At 35.7% G+C, this 24,064-nt stretch overlaps 1 protein-coding gene across 6 annotated transcripts in view; it reads right to left on the bottom strand.

The window, feature by feature from the left end:
• The window catches only part of MACROD2 (mono-ADP ribosylhydrolase 2), a 1,916,992-nt gene that overhangs the window by 1,816,647 nt on the left and 76,281 nt on the right, over positions 1–24,064 (bottom strand). For all 6 annotated transcript variants that reach the window (XR_013967484.1, XM_080814553.1, XM_080814554.1 and 3 more), the window contains exon 3: positions 19,703–19,810. Coding sequence is in view for 5 of the 6 variants with exons in the window: in XM_080814553.1 (XP_080670679.1) it covers positions 19,703–19,810 (108 nt within the window). In the remaining variant the exon portion in view is untranslated. The remainder of the gene's footprint in view (positions 1–19,702; positions 19,811–24,064) is intronic.

The following is a 24,064-nucleotide window of genomic DNA, read 5'->3' as shown; positions in this document are numbered from 1 at the left end:
GAAAAGAAGGTCAATAGAAAAGCAGTCAAGGGTCAGCAGAAGAAAACATATCTGTAGAAATGTTTCCTTTCTCTAACCAAAAACCCGAAATACTCAACAATGCAATACAAAAATTTCAGAAATTCACTCAGGCCAAACTATAATGTTGAAGTCAGAGGTTTCAGTTACAATCCATATTTCATCCAAACAAATATTTCAAAAGAGAAGCTTCACTGAGTATTTTAATAAAAACCATACTGTTCCAATACCACCAAAAAAACAATGAGTCCCAAAAACCTTCCAGAGTCCAACCCACAACATCAACTTAACATCATGAAATACACATCAATTTTCTCCTGAATTATTAAGTATGGTAAGTGGGCCATGGTCCTGAATTGAAGGAAAGAACAGAAGTAAGTTATCAGGAGACCTGGATCCTCTGCCACAAATCGCCTATATGTTCATGCCCTTGATTATGTTACTACCTTTTCTCTAGGCTTCAGCTTCCCCATCTGTAACATAAAGCACCTGGCCTGGATAACCTTTCAGTTCCCTTCAAACTTTAAAATTATATGACACTGTATAACAGGATCAATTTCTAACCTCTTAATCCATACAAAATGACTGTGTGTCCCTGACAGGAATCTAATTAGAGTTTTCTCATTTCCATGCTTCTAATTTTCATTTCAATACTTAAACTAAACCCTAGTAGAAATAATCCCACATTTGAACAAACTATCAGACATTTACATCATAAAAATCAAAATACTCTGAAGTTCACATAACTACTAGCTTCTGCCCATATAAAACACAAGACTTTCTATGAGTTCAGCCAAGAAAAATGACTATATGTACAACACTGAAGATTTTCTTAGCATGGGCTATTTGACATATGAGTGTCAAATGGAAAGACAAAAAATAACAAGGCCTCCAGAGCTAGCCCATAATAGATCCTTAATATCTTTATGTTGAAAGGACAAATGCATCTATAATGGTAAAGAATTCCCTTGTTTAGGATGTTTTTAACATCAATCTAGGAATATTATACATATACCTAAAGCATCAACAATGATCAGTAATATGGATAGGTGTTAAAAATCACAATAATCAAATTGTTGTTTATAACCAAGCCTTTGAGACTGATACTAGACTCATGAGAGAAAATGTAAACTCATCCCTTTTAGCCTCTTACAGAAGTCCATTCTAGATCAGAACAACCCTGACAAGAATAGGCAATAGGCCAAATCTAGGTCATCCATAGACTCTGCAATTTGGAAGAAGGGTCAAATGAAAAGGAAAAGTTTGGAGAAGCTTTCTCTTGCCAAGAATAATGGCAAAAGGAAAGGCTAATAACATAGGTCTAGGGAGTTGCCTTTCATTGTTAGGCCCCACTAGTGTTAACATTATATTAAGAAGTTCTATTCAAATGTCAAAAGAAATGTCTTAGTGAGAAAAATCCCAATTTTTCCAAAGAAAATCTTCAATTTATCTTTAGCTTACCAGCAGTGGAAAGAGTCAACGTTCAAACATCAATATTATAAATTGCTATGCAAAAACGATACCAGTAACAGAGTCCAATTAAATCTATCACTTGAGACTTGGACTCAAATCCTCTGAGAAGCCTACACATACCACCCTATGTAACACCCTCTAAAACTTGAAGAAATTCTAGAAATCAAGAAAAAGTTCAATAGATTCAATTACATAAAAAGCAAATATTTTGTATTTGAAAAACTCACAATAAGCCAAAAGATACATATAGTAAATATCATAATGATTAACATATTATCATATTCATTTTCTACAGCTGCCTAACAAATTGCCACAAACTTAGCATCTTAAAACACCATTTAATTAGCTCACATTTCTGTAGACCAGAAATAAAGACACAGTGTGACAAGGTATCATAAGGCTGAAATTAAGGTATCTGTGGAGCTGAGTTCTAGCCTGAAACTTGAGAAAAACCTTCTTCCAAGCTCATTCCTGTTGACAGAATTTAATTCCTAATGAAGGCAGGGCCTAGGCAGTTTACTTGCTGGCTATCAGGCAGGAGTCACCCTCAGCAGCTAGAGGCTGAGCACTTGAGTATTTCAAGTCTAGTTCCTTTTCATATGGCCTCCTCAATGCAGCAAAGGCATGATGAATCAAGTTTTTAAATTTTCTGACTTCCTCTCTTATTACCAGCCAGAGAAAACTATTTTTAAAGGGTTAATGTAGACAGGAAGAGCAAGATGGGAGCAATAGGAGACCTAAATTTCATCTGGTTCCAGGAATTCAGCTAGATAGTTATCAAACCATTCTGAACACCCACAAACCCAACAAGAGATCGAAGAAAAGAATAGCAGCAATTCTATGAACAGAAAAGCGACCGCTTTCTGGAAGGTAAGACATGCAGAGAAGTGAATCCGAGGTGATACTTGGTAAGATAGAGAGCGGGGCAGGGAGCTCCCATCCACTGGCTACCAGCAACTGATAAAGCAACAGAGCACAAAATCAGAACTTTTAAAAGCAGGGCTGTCCACTACCACCACTGCTATTCAACCTAGTACTAGAAGTCCTACCCTCAGCAATCAGACAACAGAAAGAAATAAGAGGCATTCAAATTGGCAAAGAAGTCAAACTCTCACTCTTTGCAGATGATATGATACTTTATGTGGAAAGCCCAAAAGACTCTGCTCCAAATCTGCTTGAACTCATATAGGAATTCAGTAAAGTGTCACGATATAAAATCAATGCACAGAAATCAGTAGCCTTTCTATACACCAACAGCAAGACAGAAGAAAGAGAAATTAAGCAGTCGATCCCATTTACAGTTGCACCCAAAACCATACGATACCTAGGAATAAACCTAACCAAGGAGGCAAAGAATCTGTACTCAGAAAACTATAAAGTACTCATGAAAGAAACTGAGGAAGACACAAAGAAATGGGAAAATGTCCCATGCTCATGGATTAGAAGAACAAATATTGTGAAAAATGTCTATGCTACCCAAAGCAATCTACACATTTAATGCAATCCCTATCAAAATCCCATCCACTTTTTTCAAAGAAATGAAACAAATAATCTTAAAATTAATATGGAACCAGAAAAGACCTCGAATAGCCAGAGGAATGTTGAAAAAGAAAGCCAAAGTTGGTGGCACCACAATTCCAGACTTCAGGCTCTATTACAAAGCTGTCATCATCAAGACAGTATGGTACCGGCACAAAAACAGACACATAGATCAATGGAACAAAGCAGAGAGCCCAGAAATGGACCCTCAACTCTATGGTCAACTAATCTTCGACAAAGCACTTAAGAATGTCCAGTGGAAAAAAGTCTCTTCAACAAATGGTATTTGGAAAATTGGACAGCCACACGCAGAAGAATGAAACTGGACCATTTCCTTGTACCACACACAAAAATAGACTCAAAATGGATGAAAGACCTCAATATGAGACAGGAATCCGTCAAAATCCGGAGAACACAGGCAGCAACCTCTTTGACCTCAGCTGCAGTGACTTCTTCCTAGAAACATTGCCAAAGGCAAGGGAAGCAAGGGTAAAAATGAACTACTGGGACTTCATCAAGACCAAAAGCTTTTGCACAGCAAAGGAAATAGTCAATAAAACCAAAAGACAAGTGACAGAACAGGAGAAGATATTGGCAAATGACATATCAGATAAAGGACTAGTACCCAAAATCTATAAAGAACTTATTAAACTTAAAAACAAAATAAGTCAATCAGAGAAAGACAATTATCATATGATCTCCCTGACATGAGGAAGTTGAGAGGCAATATGGGGGACTTGGAGGGTAAGAAAAGAATAAATGAAACAAGATGGGATTGGGAGGCAGATAAACCATAAGCCTCTTAATCTCACAAAACAAACTGAGGGTTGCTGGGGGGAGGGGGGAGGAAGAGGGTGGTGGGGTTATGGAAATTGGGGAAGGTATGTGCTATGGTGAGTGCTGTGAGTTGTGTAAACCTGGCAATTCACAGACTGCTACCCCTGGGGCTAATAATACATTATATGTTAATAAAAAAAATAAAAAATTATATTAAAAAAAGTGCTCAACATCACTCAGCATCAGGGAAATACAAGTCAAAACCACAGTGAGATACCACCTCACACGAGTTAGAATAGCTAAAATTAACAAGTCAAAAAACAACAAGTGTTGGCAAGAATGCAGAGAGAGGGGAACCCTCCTACACTGTTGGTGGGAATGCAAGCTGGTGCAGCCACTCTGGAAAACAGTATGGAGTTTCCTCAAAAAGTTGAAAGTAGAGCTACCCTATGACCCAGCAATTGCACTACTGCGTATTTACTCCAAAGATACAAACATAGTGATCTGAAGGGGCACACGCACCCCAGTGTTTATGTCCATAATAGCCAAACAATGGAAAGAGCCTAGATGTCCATCAATAGATGAATGGATAAAGATGATGTGGTATATGTGTATGTACACACACACACACACACACAAACATACACACACACACACACACACACACACACACACACACACACACAGTGGAATATTATGCAGCCATCGAAAATGAAATCTTGCTATTTGCAACAATATGGATGGAACTAGACGGTATTAAACTAAGCAAGATAAGTCAGCCAGAGAAAGACAATTATCATATGCTCTGACTCATATGAGGAATTTGGGAAGCAAGACAGGATCACAGGAGGTGGGAGGGGGGTAATGAAACAAGAAGAAACCAGAGAGGGAGACAAACCATAAGAGACTCTTAGTCTCAGGAAACAAACTGAGGGTTGTTAAAGTAGAGGGGGGTGGGAGGGATGGGGTAGTTGGGTGATGGACATTGGGGAGGTTATATGCTATGGTGAGTGCTGTGAATTGTGTAAGACCGATGAATCAAGACCTGTACCCTGAAACAAAAATACATTATATGTTAATAAAAAATAATTTTAAAAAGGGCTAATGTAGGAAAAAATTAATAAAAATTAAAAAATAAAGGGCTAATGTGGTCTTGACTACTGTGTAGGATCAGACCCATCCTGATAATCTCCTTTTCTCAAAGCCAATTCCACCAAATAATATGACCTAAGCTTTAGAGTAAAATCTACCAAATTTACAGTCCCAGTAATTACTTGGAGCATGTATAGTGGGGGAGGGAATATTAAAAATCTTGAGCAACATCTTAGAATTCTGCCTACCACTATTATATGAGGAAATTATACAACTAGGTGAAAAATATACTTCAAGATACCAAACATACATGAGAACATAAAATGGGCAAACAAGGCCCATGAAAGAACAGAATCTTTTGGAAAATATTTTGATAAGAGAAATCAAAAGCCATATTATTGTTAATACTCCTTGGATTGGGCATACCATTCCTGGAAATATAGTCCCCCCCAAAAAATCATAAGAAAGAAAAAGCAATGACATGAACATGCCAGCCTCTTCTGGGTTTTCCTAGTACCACAGACACAACTCTAGAACAGCAATTTCAGACACTTTGAGCATCAAATCCAGAAACTATCTTATTCATCCTTCCATTCACAGACCCTAGAATGGTATCTGCACTCTACAAATATTTGTTGAGTGCCTACTATGTGACCATCACTGAGTTATTCATCAAGACACAGAATTGTATAATCCATGCTCTGATGTACCTCATTTCTCATAATTTTTATGAAAAAAAAGTTATATAATATCAAAAGTTCTATACTCAATGTATATATAAAGTGCTAGCATCACAAGTCAAGAGAAATGAAGGAATCATTGAACCAGGACTTTAAAACTAAGTGGAATTCACCAGAAAGACAAAGCAGATGGGAAAATGGGGAGTTACAGAGAAAAAGAAGTATATATTATGTAACCATTTAAAATTATAATTATGAATTGTATAAAACCATACGAAGATTGTTTTTATTCAGTGGAAAATTCTGTGTACCAAAATTAATCTGGGTTCTAATGAAAAATATGCCCCCCCAAAATATGTATAAATAAATCAAAACAAATAGGAAAAAAACCCACAGTTTTCTAGAAAGTAGTATAAGTGATAATTTGTATCATCTTATTATTTAAAATATTTTTTAGAGATTTATTTATTTTAGAGAAAGAGAGAGAGCACAGTAGTGGGGGAAGCAGGGGCAGAGGGAGAAAGACTCTCAAGCAGACTCCCCACTGAGCACAGAGCCTGACGTGGGGCTCGATCTCACAACCCTGAGATCACGACCTGTGATCTGCTCCATCATGGCACCCTCCTCTTATTTTATTTATATTATTATGTATATAATTTGTGCTTCCAAAGAAATTTTAAATGAAAAGAAAGAATTCACATTAAAAAATTTAAAAATCCACCATTTGAGGGAGTCCTGCTAACTGATAGCAAAAAGAAAACATTTGATATCTGAGTCTATTTACCATCATTCTAACTAATGATCACAGGGAGCAACACATTCAACCATTCATTAGTTCTACAAACGTCTCCTGAGACTAACCATAGGCCATAGTGGAAGGCACTGGAGATACCTACATGGGAAACAGTCCCTGCCCTTAGAAAGCTCTTGATCAGATGAAACACTATAGTGAGATTACATTTGGTAATTGTATTTTAATAATTCTCAAGAAGATAAAATTCTCTAAATAATGGTTCATTTCATGGGTAGAAGCCTCATTGTGACAGAATGAGTAGAACAGCTCACTGCCTCAACTATACCAGTGGCAACTGGGATAAGACTTGTCACTGCTTCCAAGCAGCTGTCTTCCCAAGACTCACAAATCAGATCAACCTGATTCTTAAATGACATCATTTCTATTACAATGCAGAGCAATCTAATCAAGGCTACCCATTATAGATCAGTAAATCTACAGATCTAGTATTTTGGCTTACTAATAGGGTGGCTGTTTCATGGTTGGAGAATAATGTTTGAAAGCCTGATAATTCCAACACAAATTTATTGGATCTCAATTTTCATAAAGAAAAATCAGGATCACTACAACCTGTGTATTTCTATTTTGTATTTTACTTGACCTTTTTTTCTGATCTTTATTTCTATTCTTATCATGGGTGGCTACATGTAGAACTGGCTACATGTAGCACTGAAGAAAAATATAAGACTCAATAATAATGCTGGCATACCATTACCATTATTATTACTGCAATCATTAGTCTAATAAGAAAGAAGAATAAAGTCAAACAATGCCCTGGAGATTTTATTTTTATTTTGGTTTGATTCCCCAAAACTAATACTGGACTCAATGACCATTTTCTCCTAACTTTAAAAATGAAAGTCCAGTTTCTACAATGACAAGGCACAGGTTTGCAATATGTTCCAGGGAAAAATGCCAAAGACTCAGAAAGGGGATTTGGGAAAGGTGCCAGGATGATTCAACACTGAGCCCCTCTAGATTATGAAGATACTACTTTAATCAGCCTGGTCATAAGAATGATAGCCACAATTTGCCTGACACATCCAATCAATGACAGCATTATGCCAGTTTGAGGTTTTCTGTCATCCCAATTATTTTTCACTGACTTAAATTCTTTTTGAGTGTGCTACAGGGCTTGAGAAATTATAAGGAATTCCCTGGTGTCCCCTCCTAGAGTTATATCATAGATCTTATTGATCTTGTGTTCTATTCCTCATTCCTCAAATTCCTTCTTAGAAATGATTTGTTACCAGCCTTCCTCAATCTTCTTATAAAATGTAACAGTTCATGCCAGTGTGCAACTAATCTCCTCTAACACTTCATCCCCATCACCCTATCAGAGCTACAGATGCCTAGAAAAGATGACATCTGAGGAAGCGGCTCCTGTCCCCAGGCTGTGGACAATCAATCACTCTATCATCTCTTATTGTGTTCTTTGTTCCGTCATTTTTACAGGACACATTTGCTTTTCAAGGATCAATATTCAATTTAACTTTCTATCCACTATAAATCAAGTTTTCAAAAAGTGAAGAAAATGTGTTTCTGACTTTGAGGCTATTTTAAACCATAGCCAGGTCCTAAGCCAAGTCCAATTAATGAGGCTTATCTTTGCAAATCCTAAGCAGAGTCAGAGTGTGACCGATGAGACCCAGGTTGCATTCTTTCCCTTCCTGAAAGAATATTGCTTTAATAGGTATTTTTAAATAATAAGCCATAAATTAATCTAATTAGAGAATGTATAAGTATCCAGAAGATGTGAACCTTAAAGAAATAATTTCTTTTGCTCATTATTTCTTGCTATGGATGCTTTCAAACACATTAAGATCAGTAATTTTTATATATGTAAAGACAGAATTACATTCACAGGATTATTTCACCAATAAATTAAAATTAACAATTTGTCTATTTAACCTAGAAATTTTCTTATATAAACAAATAAACCTTAATTCACTGTCATGATATACTATCAAATGGTAGCACCATCCACACATTTTAAGGAGGACTTAAACACAAATGGAATCATAAGAGAAAACCTATTTTATGCACTTAAAATAATTTATTTCTAAATGTCCTCACAAAGCTTAAGCAGGTCTCTTAAACCCCATGGACTGGACATGTTTCTGAATTAATTTCCACTTGGAAACCCATGGGATGAAAATTCTAACTGTGTGATAAATTAAGTTGCCAAGCAAAATGGATTAGCGATCAGTGAAATTGCCTGATAAACTGTCAGATCCATTTTGGATTGGGATTCATCCTCTTTCTCCACCTGTTCATTAAGCTCCAAGTTCATGGCAACTCTAGTGACTGATTGCACATTAACAAGCTGTTTATGTGGGGAGGTGTAGCTAGCCTAGTCAACATTCCTTTACTTACACATTTATTTAACATAATTCTCTGGTAATTTATTCTGTTCACAAACCCAATGTGGAAAAATATACCTTTATCCCAAAGTTTAATTTTAGATACAACAGAGATGTGATGTGTCATAAAATTAAAACTTAACAAAGTAAATCAGATTGTACCTCAAGGTCAAAAGAAGCCTGGGAAACTTCATGCCATAAATCTGTTTCTTCAAACAGTTACAAAAGTGAAAGGAATAGTGAAAAAGCAGCTGATAAAATGCCAAAATAAAATATTTATTTCTGTCCCTATTTTAAAGCAAACATTGGCTGCTTCTCTAATGAGAAAGCTAAACCAGCTAAGAATGTTGAAAAATATTCTCAACCTCTCTTTCTTATCAAAATGGCCAAAATCTTCCTTTATATTACGCCAAGTTTAATAAACCACTTGTCAATCAAAATGTACAAAATCTGAGCTATAAATAAGATTATTCTTCCTACTCAATTAACACCATTGCCTTTTTCCTTTTTAAGTATATAGAATTTATTTCATAAAGGGACTATTCACCAAATACAAAGTTAATAAAAATCATTAAGTTCTCTGAAACTGTAGTTTAATAGATTTAAATTTCATTCAAATATGAAGATGTCTAGTTTCTACTGATAAGCTAATTTTCTTACTTATGTAGCCTAATTTTATGTGAATTAATGATTGGAATTCAGAAATCAATGTCACTTTTCCCTTTCCCTACACATATAAAGAAGACCTTAATTGAAAAAAAATTAAGTAAATTAATAGCCAAATGACTACAACTGCACTGAGGCAAAAGAACAGAATGAATATCATCTAGATGCTTTTGAACCCATAAATAGAAACTCCCCAAAAGTCACAAAGAAGTAATTTTTAGAAATTAAGCTGACCTGTATATATAACAAAATATACATTTCCTTTAGTTAAAATTAATAGAGTATACACCAAAAACATCTAAATTTTACTGTATAATTTCAAAAACAAAAAGAACATGGAGAATTCCAAATAAAGTTGCATAAGAGCATTAGATAGCGCCTAGGCCTTAATGAAATGTTATTTAGGACCATTATAAAGTTCAGCTCTTACTTAGATTTAACTGTAAGCAATTTCTGACAAGTCATGCAATTATAAGAATTGAACTATGGCAGAGGGTATTTGTATTTATTGTTAACTATTGAATTAGAATCTACTTCCCCATGCCCCTTCTCCTAATGTAGGCTATAGCTGTTTATGCTCCGAGGGGACTGGTTCCATCCAACCCCCACAGTCTCGGTTCAATTGGCTCAATCCACATGGAAGTAGCATTGAGACAGTTTAGTCCAGCTTCTGAAGCCGCAGATCTTTTCTGCAAAGGTCAATACCCTCTTTACAAAACAGGAGTGTTCCAGCTTAAATGGCACCTATGAAATTCCACACATTCTAGCCCCAGGGGTAGACTCTGACATTTTCTTGCCTAGAACAAAGGCTCCATTTTCAGAGAAATTATACTTGGTGACCTCTAAAAACTACAGCCCTACCATAAAACATCCGCAGTGTCAAGTGCTATGCAAGATGCTAGGTACTGGGGCGCCTGGGTGGCTCAGCCTCTGCCTTCAGCTCAGGTCATGGTCCCAGGGGCCTGGGATAGAGCCCCACATGGGGCTCTCTGCTCGGCGGGGAACCTGCTTCCTCTTCTCTCCCTGCCTGCCTCTCTGCCTATTTGTGATCTCTGTCTGTCAAATAAATAAATAAAATCTTAAAAAAAAAATCTTAAAAAAAAAAAAAGATGCTAGGTACTACTTACTCTGAAAGTGAAATAAACTGTTCCTCTTTCATTTTAAGGACTTTCAGTGCCTATCTCTGACCCTACCATCTTCAATTTCTGGAAGAGAAGCAGTGGCACTGAACTTAAGCTATTGGGTATCTCATTTGAGAAACACTCAGTACTCTTCTCATCAGGCCTCCGACCAACCAACCTCAACCAATGCCTCCTGACTACCACCAGTAAGTTACCTTCTCAGTGCCAACAAAATTGTATAGGTAAAATCCTGCTTTCTATTTCAAAAACTATGGTCCTTGTATTCAAAGAAATGGAAATTAAAACAATGAAATACAATTCTGAGGCACAGGCTTTTTAAAAATTCATACCCATAACTTGAGAGATATAAATTCATTTAACCTCTCCACAGAGCTATTTGGTTACATATATCAAAGTATAAAAACTTTCATACCCCCAAAAAGGTTAATAAAAACAAACAAACAACAATAAAAAAAAACTTTCATACTCCCATTATTTCACTTCAAAAACTTTACTCCAAGGAAGTAATCAAAGATTTTTACAAAGATTTATCTGCTGGGATGTTTGTCTCAGCCTGTTTATAACAGTAAAAAACTTGAAAACAATCTAAATTTCCTACATTGAGAGAACAGTTAAATAAATACTCAGGTATATGTAATATAATATAATATATATTATATATAATTGTATAATATATTAATATAATGCAGCTATTTAAAATGACATAAAGTGGGGCACCTGGGTGGCTCAGTGGGTTAAAAAGCCTCTGCCTTCAGCTCAGGTCATGATCCCAGGGTCCTGGGATCGAGCCCTGCATCGGGCTCTCTGCTCGGCAGGGAGCCTGCTTCCCCTCTCTCTCTGCCTGCCTCTCTGCCTACTTGTGATCTGTCTGCCAAATAAATAAAAATCTTTAAAAAAAATAAATAAAAATAAATAAAAATTTTAAAAGTAAAATGACATAAAAATGATCTTAATATTTAAAAAAACAAAAAAATTGAGCAGTAGTTTGTAAAATTCAAAATACATCTACAAAATGAAAAGAATCTGAAGCATAAAACTGAAATGAAAAATTACATTTTATCCTTCTTTATATTTTATATTTCACTGTTTAAAATATTACAGTATATTCCTTTTGTAATCAGACCCCAACAAAATCTTTAAGAGTATGTTTTTAAAATCCAGTTGACCAGTAGGTGTGACAAACAAACTGTACACTTCCGTAAGTGCGCTGAAGAATTCTACGAGGGAAAAAAAACATCTCAAAACATGGAACAAATGCCCAAGCAGCCACTGCCACTTTCTGAATTTTTTTTGTAATTTTAGTCTCTTAGTTCCTTTGAGGACTATGTTACTATTTAATACCTAGGGTTATTCTGCTGAAAGTATAGCAAGGCTCAAAAATAGATGAAAACTCAAAGGAGAATTTGTTGACAACCATCCACCCTCCCTTGGCAATTATTTCCTTTTGAAAATTATCTTCTAATTCCTTGAAGGATTTAATGTTTAGTTTGATTCCACAAATTCTTTAAGAAAAAAAAAAAACTGTAGATCAGAAAAACAAAGACGTGATAAGTTGAAGAGTAGAAATATATTGAAAATATGTTAGGATGCAGAACTCACATAAAAAATGATTCGCATTGCAAGCCTCTTTTTCATTTATCCTTTCACTGCATCAAATACTTTTTTCTTATATTTATTAGGCATTTCCATGTTTTTTAAAAAAATTTTTAGATTTTATTTGTTTATTTGACAGAGAGAGACAAGCAAGAGAGGAAACACAAGCAGGAGGAGTGTGAGAGGGAGAAGCAGACTTCCTGCAGAGCAGGGAGCCTGATGCGAGGCTCGACCCTAGGACCCTGGGATCATGACCTGAGCAGAAGGCAGACGTTTAACAACTGAGCCGCCCAGGTACCCCTCCATGTTTTTTAAAATTTTAAATTTTTTTAAAGATTTTATTTCTTGGGGCACCTGGGTGGCTCAGTGGGTTACAGTGTCTGCCTTCGGCTCAGGTCATAATCCCAGGGTCCTGGGATCGAGCCCCACATTGGGCTCTCTGCTCAGCAGGGAGCCTGCTTCCCCCTCTCTCTCTCTCTCTCTCTCTCTCTCTCTCTGCCTGCCTCTCTGCCTACTTGTGGTCTCTGTCTGTCAAATAAATTAAAAAAAAAAAAAAGATGTTATTTCTTTATTTTAGAGAAAGAGCAAGAACAGAGGGAGAAAGACAAGCAGACAACACAAGGCCTGATCCCAGGACTTTCATGCTCATATTCCTAACCAGGTTAATCCATTAGACATTTGTCTTTTTTTAATTGAGAAAGATTATTATTATTATTATTATTATAACAAGAGTAAACTTTTGTCATATATGTTGCTAATATTTCTTTCCAATTTGACATTTACTTTTCAAGTATTTTTATGGCACAACTTTCTCTTGAAACATTCAAGAATATTTACATTGTCAAATTCTTCAGTATTTTTCTTATTGGTTTCTTTCTTTCAATTGAATTCAGAATGGTTTTTCCCACCAAAGGTAAGATACATAGCTCCTTATGTTTTCTTCTGCCTTTTAAATGGTTTCTTTAATCTATATTAAACTCCATACAGAATTTATATTCATGAAAGGTGTGAGATAGTGATGTACATTTTTTTAATTATTACAGCTTTCACATATGTACTTTAATTTGGGATTGTGTGACTCTTCCCCCAACCTCTGCCATTTGTCTGCCTTTTTAGGTATTTCTTGGTGAATCTCATTCTTTTATTCTACCAGATAAATTTTAGAATTATTTCAACAATTTCAAAAACAAAACAAAAACAAAATAACTACTATCAGAACAAAATCCCAAAAATATCAATGGAATTTTGATTAGAAATTTAGGTTATTCCAGGAGTTTTGACATCTTTAACATACTACATCTTCCTGTTTAGGAATGGTGATGGTTGTTAGATTTATTTAAATCTCTTTTTCCCAATATACCTCAGAAATCCTATTTTCTATCTATCCTCACACTACATAAAGGGAACACACTGTGATCCTTATAGCTGGAAGCTCACACTTAAACCTGCAACCACTATTGAGAATGCATCTCAAAAAATGGTTCTTCCCACACTCATCTATTCAAACATATCTCCAAGGTTAGCCAAATGATGGCTATCCACAGTGGTGATTTTGAAATTTTTCAGCAGTTTCTAGCATAGATAGAAGGGGAAGTGAAGGGAGAGGGTGATGTACAGTAATTATTTCCCCTTTGTCTATATACAGATATTTATTCACAAAAATACACGCACACACACAAAAATATGTTAGAATGTTCACTAAAGTACTAATAATCCCAAACTGGAATTTACTGAAATGCTCATCAATAGTAGCTTGGACAGATAAATTATGGCATATTCACAAAATGAAATATTATATAACAATAACAAATGATCTGTATCTATATACAACATAGATAAATTTTACATTCATAATGGTGAGCTAAAAGAGCCAAATATTGAAGAATATATATCATATGGTCCCATTCATATAAAATACAAAAAAAGATAAAACTAACCTATACTACTAGAAGCCAGGACAATAAATATACAGTATTCACTACAAAATATTAGGGTATACTAAGGGCTCTTTCAAGGTACTGATAATGTTCTGCTTTTTGATCTGGATGGAGTTTCATTGGGCTATACATGTATGTGTATGTTTATGTCTATTACTGCCCAACAAAATATTAAAAGAAAAACATATAATACCGAAATTCAATAAAGAATAAAACTTAAGTGCTTCACTAGTAGAGATAAAATTTATATTGAATCAAGCAGCTGCTGTCAATTGTCCTAAAATATTTCTAAGGGTAAATGAATCTATTTTCTCAATGATTTGGAATCTAATTTCAAATATCCCCTATTTAGGTTTTACCAAATGAATATATAACATTAATTTTAAGTAATTGGAGATGAATGTTTAAGGAAACCTCTATAAAGTAAAATTTCTCCCATCATATGCAGTCCCAGTACCTGATTTACCTATGAAGCTATTCATATATTCTATATTGACTTTTCTTTTAATTAAATTATACCTAGATATTAAATTATTGGCTATCCAATTAGGTCACTATCTCAATTTTTGACACAATTATGACATTCATAATTAATACAGTAAAAACACATCACTAAAGAAAACTAAAACAGTTCTTCTGGGCCATTAGTTCGTAAAAATTACCAAAAATATTATAGAAACTTGGCATTTAACATAGAGCCTCAGAATTGGACAACTTTTCTTGGACAAAATTCAAGTAAACAGTATAATGGCTAACGTTGCGAACACATAGGACAAACTCGTTTAATAGGTAATATCTGTGCATAAGACTTGAAAAACATGCATAGTTGTTACCTTGTGACATTAATAGGAAAAAATCAGTTTTCTGATTTATAACTAAGCAGTGTAATTCTGCTACCATTTACTGAATGTGTCTATATTCTAGGCACTATTATGTGAAATACTTTGTATACATTATCTCTTTTTATTTTCACAACGGCCCTGAGAAGCAGGCCCTATTATTATCTTCATTTTACCAATGAACAAACTAAGGCTCAAAAAAACTTACTGAAGGTCAGTTGGTCAGGAAGTCAAAGAGACACATTTAAAATAATGATTGATCTGACTCCAACCGCTCCATGATTAACTACAATGTAAATGTACCTCTCCTTCACATGCTGGGTAGGGACAGGAAGAACTAAAATAAGCAAATGAACCCTCTGCATTTTCCATTTTAAAAAACCCTATTTATGGCAAACTGAATCTTTGGCCAAAGAGTTGGAGAGTTAACCAACTTTTTCATTATATTGCCCACAATCCACAAACGAATAATAATTATATCACCAACAAAATATTTTTCTGTAATTACGGTACAAGTAAAATGGTCTCTAATGATACAATACTGAACCATAAATTAGATGAATGTATTCTCCCCCAAACTCTAGCAAAAACCAAAATGCTTTGACCAACAGCCTTAATACAAATTTATACAATGACCTAGTCACAGTAAACAGATCATCCTATATACTGTTACATACAAAAACCTGTACATGAATTTTTATAGCAACTCTATTGGTTATGCCAAAATTCTGAAGAGAACCCAGAGGTCCTTCAGTGCGCGGATGGTTGGACAAACTTTGGTATATCCATGCAAGGGCCTACTACTCAGCAATAAAAAGGAATGAACTCCTGATAGATGCAACAATCTGAATGGACCTCATGGGCTTTATGTTTAGTGAAAAACATCAGTCTCAAAAGGTTACATGCTGTATGAGTCCACTGATATAACATTCTTAAAATTGACAAAACTATAGAGATGAAGAATGGTAGGGGTGCAAGGAGAGGAGGGCAAAGAGGCTGGTGCCACTACAAAGGGAGTTCTTTTCTGGAAAATCAAACAGTTCTGTATCATGATGATGGTGATAACCATGCATCTGTACATGGGGTAAAGCTGCAGAGAACTATAGACACAAACACACACAAATGCAGGTTAAAAAATGGTGAATTGAATAAGGTCTACAGTCTAGTTAATAATAATAGACCAATGTCAGTTTCCCGGTTTTGATATTGTACTATAGCTATATAATGGCACCACTGGGGGGGCTTACACAGGTGAAGGTGAAAAATACATAGGACTCTTTGTACTGTCTTTGCAATTTCCTATAATTATTTCAACATAAAAAGTTTAAACGAACAAACAAAAAGTTTAAACAAAAAATGGCCCCGGGTATGAGAACCTGAATTTGAATCTGGGTCTGCCTAACTCTAAAACTTGTGCTACTGCCCTATATACCCTACTGCCTATAAAATCTGTTTTATTAAAATATACCAAATATGTATTATTTCTTATGAAGAAGAATAAAAATTACACAGGAGGCTCATCCTGGGTCACATTTAAAGAAACCCAAGCAAGTTGAAAAAGTATTTTATTAGGAAAAACTTTAACTATCAAATCATTTCATTTATGGCAGATAAGCCTAGGTGTTCCAATGTACTAATATTAACATACGCATGGAAAGAGAATGTTGGAAGTTTGATAGAAAGTGATGTCTGGGTTGCTTTGGCACCATGACTGGGGGCATTGCCTCTCATTCCCCTCTCACTAGAGGCAGCTCTGGAATCTCCTGCCATGTTGCCTTGTTCACTTGAAAGATTAACAGCTGTTCCTCTTCTTACATACCAGGCAAACAAACTGCACAGCAGAAAGCTGTAAACAGAGTCATTACACTGTATATTTGGCATCTTTCTTCCATATACACAGGAACTTCCTGATGAAGTTGTCCTTGTGAGATGTAGAACATGTCCAAATTATAATATAATCTCAGCCAGACAGGTGACTAAAGTTGCCAAATGGTTTCTGGGAGTGAGTGAAAGTTGTTGCCTGCCTTCATATTAATTCATCAAACCCTTGTACATTATGTGGCAGGTATGAAAAGATCACGCATACAGGCAAGGACAAGAATCAAAATAGTGATGGGATGTTTTCCCATTAGTTGCATTTTCCTGCTTAGCACCATTTTATTCTGTTTCAATAAAAATTATCCCATAAATATTATATTCATTGATCAAATAAACCATTTTTAAAATCAGGGCCACACTGATTCACTGTCAAGTCCTCAATGTTGAATGTGCTACTGGTTAGAGGTGCTTTGGAGCATATGGTTCAATTACATATAGTTCAATCTAACATATAAACAGTATCAAGCATTTATTAATAACATAATGGCATGACGTTGCTTTGGAAGTTAACACAGAAGATGGAAAAGACACCAGGCTGTAGCCTTAAGGGGGAGATACACAGGTATACAGTTAGCAAAACCCAAGAAAAACCATAATTACTGCTATTATTAAGTGTGCTAAGATAGCCTATTCAGTGTTACGATAATAACAAGAAAGACAAAACTCAAGAGAGAGGTCTTCAGGCATTTAAGAAGGAAATATGGGTCATTAATTGTATCCCACAGAGCAGAACTGGGATCAAAAGCTAGAAATTACAAGAATATACAGGAAGGCTGTTGAGATATATAGATATAGATATAGATATAGATATAGATATAGATATAGATATAGATATAGATATAGATACACACACACATATACATATGTGTGTATATATAAATATATTTTTTAATTTTTTTGAAATTATAGCTCATATTTTTATAGAATTTAGGGCATAACAAATCATTAATAACTTAGTAACTACAGTGATCTTATAAAACCTCTGTATGGAGAGGAGTTCATGAGATCCCTTCAAAGTGCATGTCTTTTCCAGAGGTCCCACAGGTCAGAGAAAACCAGCTTGTTGCCCAGGGCCACAAATAAACAGTCCACGGGGACTAGCTACAAGGGAGAGAGACTTAGAGCCTAAGAGGTGATACGAGGACATAATTCTGTCCAAAAGAAATGATTCATATTGGGTAGAGATTAAATGACCAAGACATATCCCCTCTCTTGAAGAGTTTTGTATTTTAGAGAGGTAACAGACGAGAAAGGAATTAGAGGCGTCAGAAGAAGAGAAAGAGAGAAACAGCTCTGAGTATAGCAAAGCAAATACAGTACAAAGCAACTGATAACCAATTCTACAGGAATAACAAGCTGACTAGGCTTCCCAACTTCCTGTGGTATCGCCAAAACGATGCTATATTAATGTTCCAGTCCTCCATGAGATCCTTCTGTTCACCCACCAAGGCATGTTCCTACTATCCTGTGTGAATTTTTTCATCACCAAAGGGAACCTTGCAACAATGTTGAACTTTACATAAATCCTGTACTTCTAGAAAACAGGGACTGCCAAAAAATTACCCCTCATCCTTTTGTGTTTCAGGAAACAGCTTACAGCAAAGAACTACTCTTGCCCATATGACTTAAATAAATCTCGTGGATGACTTCCTGTAACCTATGACAAGACCAAGACACAGATCCTCCAAATTCCCATTCTTTCACTCATAAATGATTAACTGAACTGTTTGTCCCCATTGACCATTCTGGCTGGTCAATGGCTATTAACTGTAGTTGACCAAACTTCAGTCAGGCTTTTTTCCCTCGTCCAAGTCTGTGGACTTTGACCCACCCCTGAGCAATGCAAAATGAACAACTCCTCTTGAACCACGTCTCCCAAGAATCAGCTGACTTCAGGGAAGAATATTCTCTGATCAATTCTTTAATCTTGCCACCAACTCATCCTAGTACCCTACCCCATTCTTTTTATCCTGTTTACTCTTTTTATAAAAAATTTTATCTTATTTTTTCAGTGTTCCAAGACTGATTGTTTACTCCTTCCTATGAAAGAAAAGCCCCTTTCTGCTTGGCCTTTGAGATGCTTATAGATCTCATGACAGAAGTGGTTCTTCCTCTTGCAATATTCTTCCTCTGCCTATTAGGATAGTTCTTTTCTCTTTACTGTAATAATCTTTTTGAATAAAGCCTCTCCTTACCTAAGTGCAAATTTGTTTTTATTTGGCATTTTCAACCTGAAAAAAGCATACCTTTGTAAAACACAAATTTATTAAATATCCTCTTATTATTGACATTTATTTTTATAGATTCACAACTACTACGCATTTCTTGATATACAGCCACAAAATAAAATATATAGGAGATACTACCATAAAAAACACCGTTAATTTCCCCAATGTTCAAACATAAAAATTGGTTATTAAAATAATTAAAGCATTTCATATCAAACATGAAAAGTAACAACCAAAAAACTGTGATTTGGAAATCGCAGAAACAATTACTTTCTATTTTACTTCTTTCTGGTGTTCAATCATCTCTTTACAACCTCTTCAAAAGAAGGAAAAACCTTAATGAATTTGTTTTTATGCTGGACAATTATTAACTCAAGCATGAAACCAACAGTAATGGAGCTTCTACAGTTTTCTCAGCAGAACCTTCTGCAACAATCTACCACTCTTCCAGCGGTCCTGTACCATAGTCTCAATTTAGCATGGATACCATGAGTTAGCAAATTAACTGTAGCACATACATAAACTAGTCCTCAGTGTTTTTAATCCAGAGGGAAGTACATAAGATATTTCTATACCAGGAAGGACATCTTTTCATAAAATACTTATATTCCTGTTTATGAAAAATATTTTAAAATAATACTCGTATAACAAATACATCACACACACAAAAAATCAAGTACTCACCCGCGTTGACTATAGCATCTACCTCTAGCAATGTGATGTCACCTCTATAGAGAGAAACTTTTTCACTCAAACTTTTCTTCACCTGTGATGTTTCCTGAGTATTTTCTTCTGTAATAAAAAAGGAATATAGTAATAGTTTTAATTTACTTAATAAAGACAATTTTGATACAAAAGCCAATATGGGTCATAATCTGATATACTAGACAAGTAGAAATAAATGTGTAAGTACCAGGGCTGTGGCTTATTCTCTATTTGTTATGTATTCCTCAATACAAATGCAGTATCACTTATATAATAGACATTCAATAAATTTAGACATGTTACATTGGTCAACAAAAAATTCAATGTTATTATTATGAAAACACCAAATTTAAAATAAAATTATGTACCACTAGTTTCATAAAATAAATAAAAGATGCACAACCTCCACAACAAAATAAATTTTTACAGTGAACAAGCTTATTTCTATTTTGTCCTAGTTGGCTAAAGTCATCCTTGAAAAGAATATTCACTCAGAACAAAAACATGTAGGTTCAGCTCTCTGCTACTTTTAAGTAACAAATGTCCTACTTCTAAGTAAGAAATGTCCCTCAGAATGGGATGGATCAATAATATTTGAATGGGTGGGGCACCTGGGTAGCTCAGTCAGTTAAGAGGCTGCTTTCAGAAATTGAGGAAGACACAAAGAAATGGAAAAATGTTCCATGCTCATGGATTGGAAGAACAAATATTGTGAAAATGTCTATGCTACCCAAAGCAATCTACACATTTAATGCAATCCCTATCTAAATCCCATCCACTTTTTTCAAAGAAATAGAACAAATAATCCTAAAATTTATATGGAACCGGAAAAGACCTCGAATAGCCAAAGGAATATTGAAAAAGAAAGCCAAAGTCGGTGACATCACAATTCCAGACTTCAAGCTCTATTACAAAGCTGTCATCATCAAGACAGTATGGTACTGGCACAAAAACAGACACATAGATTAATGGAACAGAATAGAGAGCCCAGAAATAGACCCTCAACTCTATGGTCAACTAATCTTCGACAAAGCAGGAAGGAATGTCCGATGGAAAAAAGACAGCCTCTTCAACAAATGGTGCTGGGAAAATTGGATAGCCACATGCAGAAAAATGAAATTGGACTATTTCCTTACACCACACATAAAAATAGACTCAAAATGGACGAAGGACCTCAATGTGAGAAAGGAATCCATCAAAATCCTTGAGGAGAACACAGGCAGCAACCTCTTTGACCTCAACCGTAGCAACTTCTTCCTAGGAACATCGCCAAAGGCAACAGAAGCAAGGGCAAAAGTGAACTATTGGGATTTCATCAAGATCAAAAGCTTTTGCACAGCAAAGGAAACAGTTAACAAAACCAAAAAACAACTGACAGAATGGGAGAAGATATTTGCAAACGGCATATCAGATAAAGGGCTAGTATCCAAAATCATAAAGAGCTTGGCAAACTCAACACCCAAAGAACAAATAATCCAACCAAGAAATGGGCAGAGGACATGAACAGACATTTCTGCAAAGAAGACATCCAGATGGCCAACAGACACATGAAAAAATGCTCCACATCACTCGGCATCAGGGAAATACAAATCAAAACCACAATGAGATACCACCTCTCACCAGTCAGAATGGCTAAAATGAACAAGTCAAGAAATAACAGATGCTGGTGAGGATGCGGAGAGAGGGGAACCCTCCTACACTGCTGGTGGGAATGCAAGCTGGTGCAACCACTCTGGAAAACAGTGTGGAGGTTCCTCAAAAAACTGAAAATAGAGCTACCCTTACCCTATGACCCAGTGATTGCACTACTGGGTATGTATCCTAAAGATACAAATGTGGTGCTCTGAAGGGGCACGTGCACCCGAATGTTTATAGCAGCAATGTCCACAATAGCCAAACTATGGAAAGAACCTAGATGTCCATCAACAGATGAATGGATAAGGAAGATGTGGTATATATACACAATGGAATACTATGCAGCCATCAAAAGAAATGAAATCTTGCCATTTGTGACGACGTGGATGGAACTAGAGGGTATTATGCTTAGCGAAATAAGTCAATTGGAGAAAGACAACTATCATATGATCTCCCTGTTATGAGGAAGTGGAGATGCAATGTGGGGGTGTTGTGGGGGTAGGAAAGGAAAAAATGAAAGAAGATGGGATTGGGAGGGAGACAAACCATAAAAAACTCAATCTCAAAAAACAGACTGAGGGTTGCTGGTGGGAGGCGGGGACTGGAGAGGGTGGTAGGGATATGGACATTGGGGAGGGTATGTGCTATGATGAGTGCTATGAAATGTGTAAACCTGGCGATTCACAGACCTGTACCCCTGGGGATAAAAATACGTTATATGTTTATTAAAAAATTTAAAAATTAAAAAAAAATAGAACAAAACAAACAAACAAACAAACAAATGCTGCTTTCAGCTCAAGTCATGATCCCAGGGTCCTGGGATGGAGCCCCATATCAGGCTCCCAGCTCAATGAAGAGCCTGCGTCTCCCTCTCCCTCTGCCTACCACTCCCCCTACTGTGCTCTATCTCTCTTTCTCTGTCAAATAAATAAATAAATAAAATCTTTAAAAAATATATTTGAATGGGTGAAGATGCTTTTCTTATCAAATTGTAGCAGCCTTTCACTCTAGAGGGCGCTGCTAGATTTAAAAGCGAAAAAGCTCTGCCCAGCATACAACAGCCATCAGGCTTATATATTGAAAACAAGCAAAAACATCACGTTCTACTACTCAACAGATTTTCCAATGTTTTATGGCAATACTATAATTTGAGTTTCATTCATTTTTAACGGGTAGTACATTAAGACATTAAGTAAAGCTGTATAACATCAACGTTTTAAAATATATTACTATACATAAAAAGCTTTTCAATATACCTCTAGGAAAGCTGAGATCTATTTCTAAATTCTCTATTCTGTTCTACTGAATATTTATTACAAATATATTCCCTTTTTTTTTAATGTAAGTAATTCTTGTTCTCCTTGATCCTGAGTTAGCAGTTTTTCAAACCAGTCATCTTCTCCATTAGTGCTGGAAATCCTTATTCAATCCAGTAGTATGGTCTCAAAGTTATTTAAACACTAGTGCTTCGTAAGCCTGTAGCCCAAAGGACCTGTCATAGCCCTTTCCATGGTCTCTGACATGGTTACATTTTGTTGAAGAGGAAGCACTTTTGCCTGTAACTTCAAGAGCTTTCAAGGAAGAGTCAGAGTAAAATAAAAGTTATCTGAGAATGATAAAAGACTTTTTTACATGATTAAAGATCTGAAGAGTTCATTATTAAAATAATGCAACTGATGAGGGAATTTGGTTATTTCTACAACATACAATGTTTAAATAACTGGAATTGTAACTGATAATATTATACCAGGACTTACCACAGACAAAAAGGGTACTGGCAAATTTATATAAACTTCATATAATTTCTTAAATATCTATATTTACCCATACAAATATAACCTAGGGAAGGTTAAGCATCATTTCTTTCTTTTTTTTTTTTTGGCTCTAAAATATTTATTTTTTTAAATTAACATATAATGTATTATTTGCTTCAGGGGTACAGGTCTGTGAATCATCATTCTTACACAATTCACAGCACTCACCATAGCACATACCCTCCCCAATATCCATAATCCAGCCACCCACCCCTCCCACCCCACCTCTCACCCCACCTCCCAGCAAACCTCAGTTTGTTTCCTAAGATTAGGAGTCTCTTATGGTTTGTCTCCCTCCCTGGTCCCATCTTGTTTCATTTTTTCCCTCCTTACCCTCCACAACTCCCCCCCAATCCTGCCTCTCAAATTCCTCATATCAGAGAGATCATATGATAACTGTCTTTCTCTGATTGACTTATTTCTAAGCATCACTTCTTACTTAACAATGTCTCCCATGCAATTTAAATATCAAAATATTTGCCCAGGGGCACCTGGGTGGCTCAGTGGTTAAGCGGCTGCCTTCAGCTCAGGTCATGATCCCAGCATCCTGGGATGGAGCCCCACATCGGGGTCCCTGATCCGTGGGAAGCTTGCTTCTCCCTCTCCCACTCCCCCCGCTTGTATTCCCTCTCTCACTGTATCTCTCTCTGTCAAATAAATAAATAAAATCCTTTAAAAAAATAAAAAAAATTTAAAAATATCAAAAAAACCCAAATTATTTAACATTTCTTTTTTATAAGGTGAAAGAACAAATCCTTTCAGATTTTTCAGGGGCTGTCTGAGAAATGTCAATTTCAGTTTAAAATTAAGATTGCATTTTGGACTTCATTTTGGGAAGTTGTAAAAAATGTCAAAAGATTTGAACCCTTGATTAAATAGGATCATACATCAT

The sequence above is a fragment of the Martes martes genome (genome assembly GCF_963455335.1).
Source record: "Martes martes genome assembly, chromosome: 9".
NCBI classification, from domain to species: domain Eukaryota; kingdom Metazoa; phylum Chordata; class Mammalia; order Carnivora; family Mustelidae; genus Martes; species Martes martes.
Note: the sequence above shows the minus strand (reverse complement) of the source record. Positions and strands in the feature narration are given on the sequence as shown.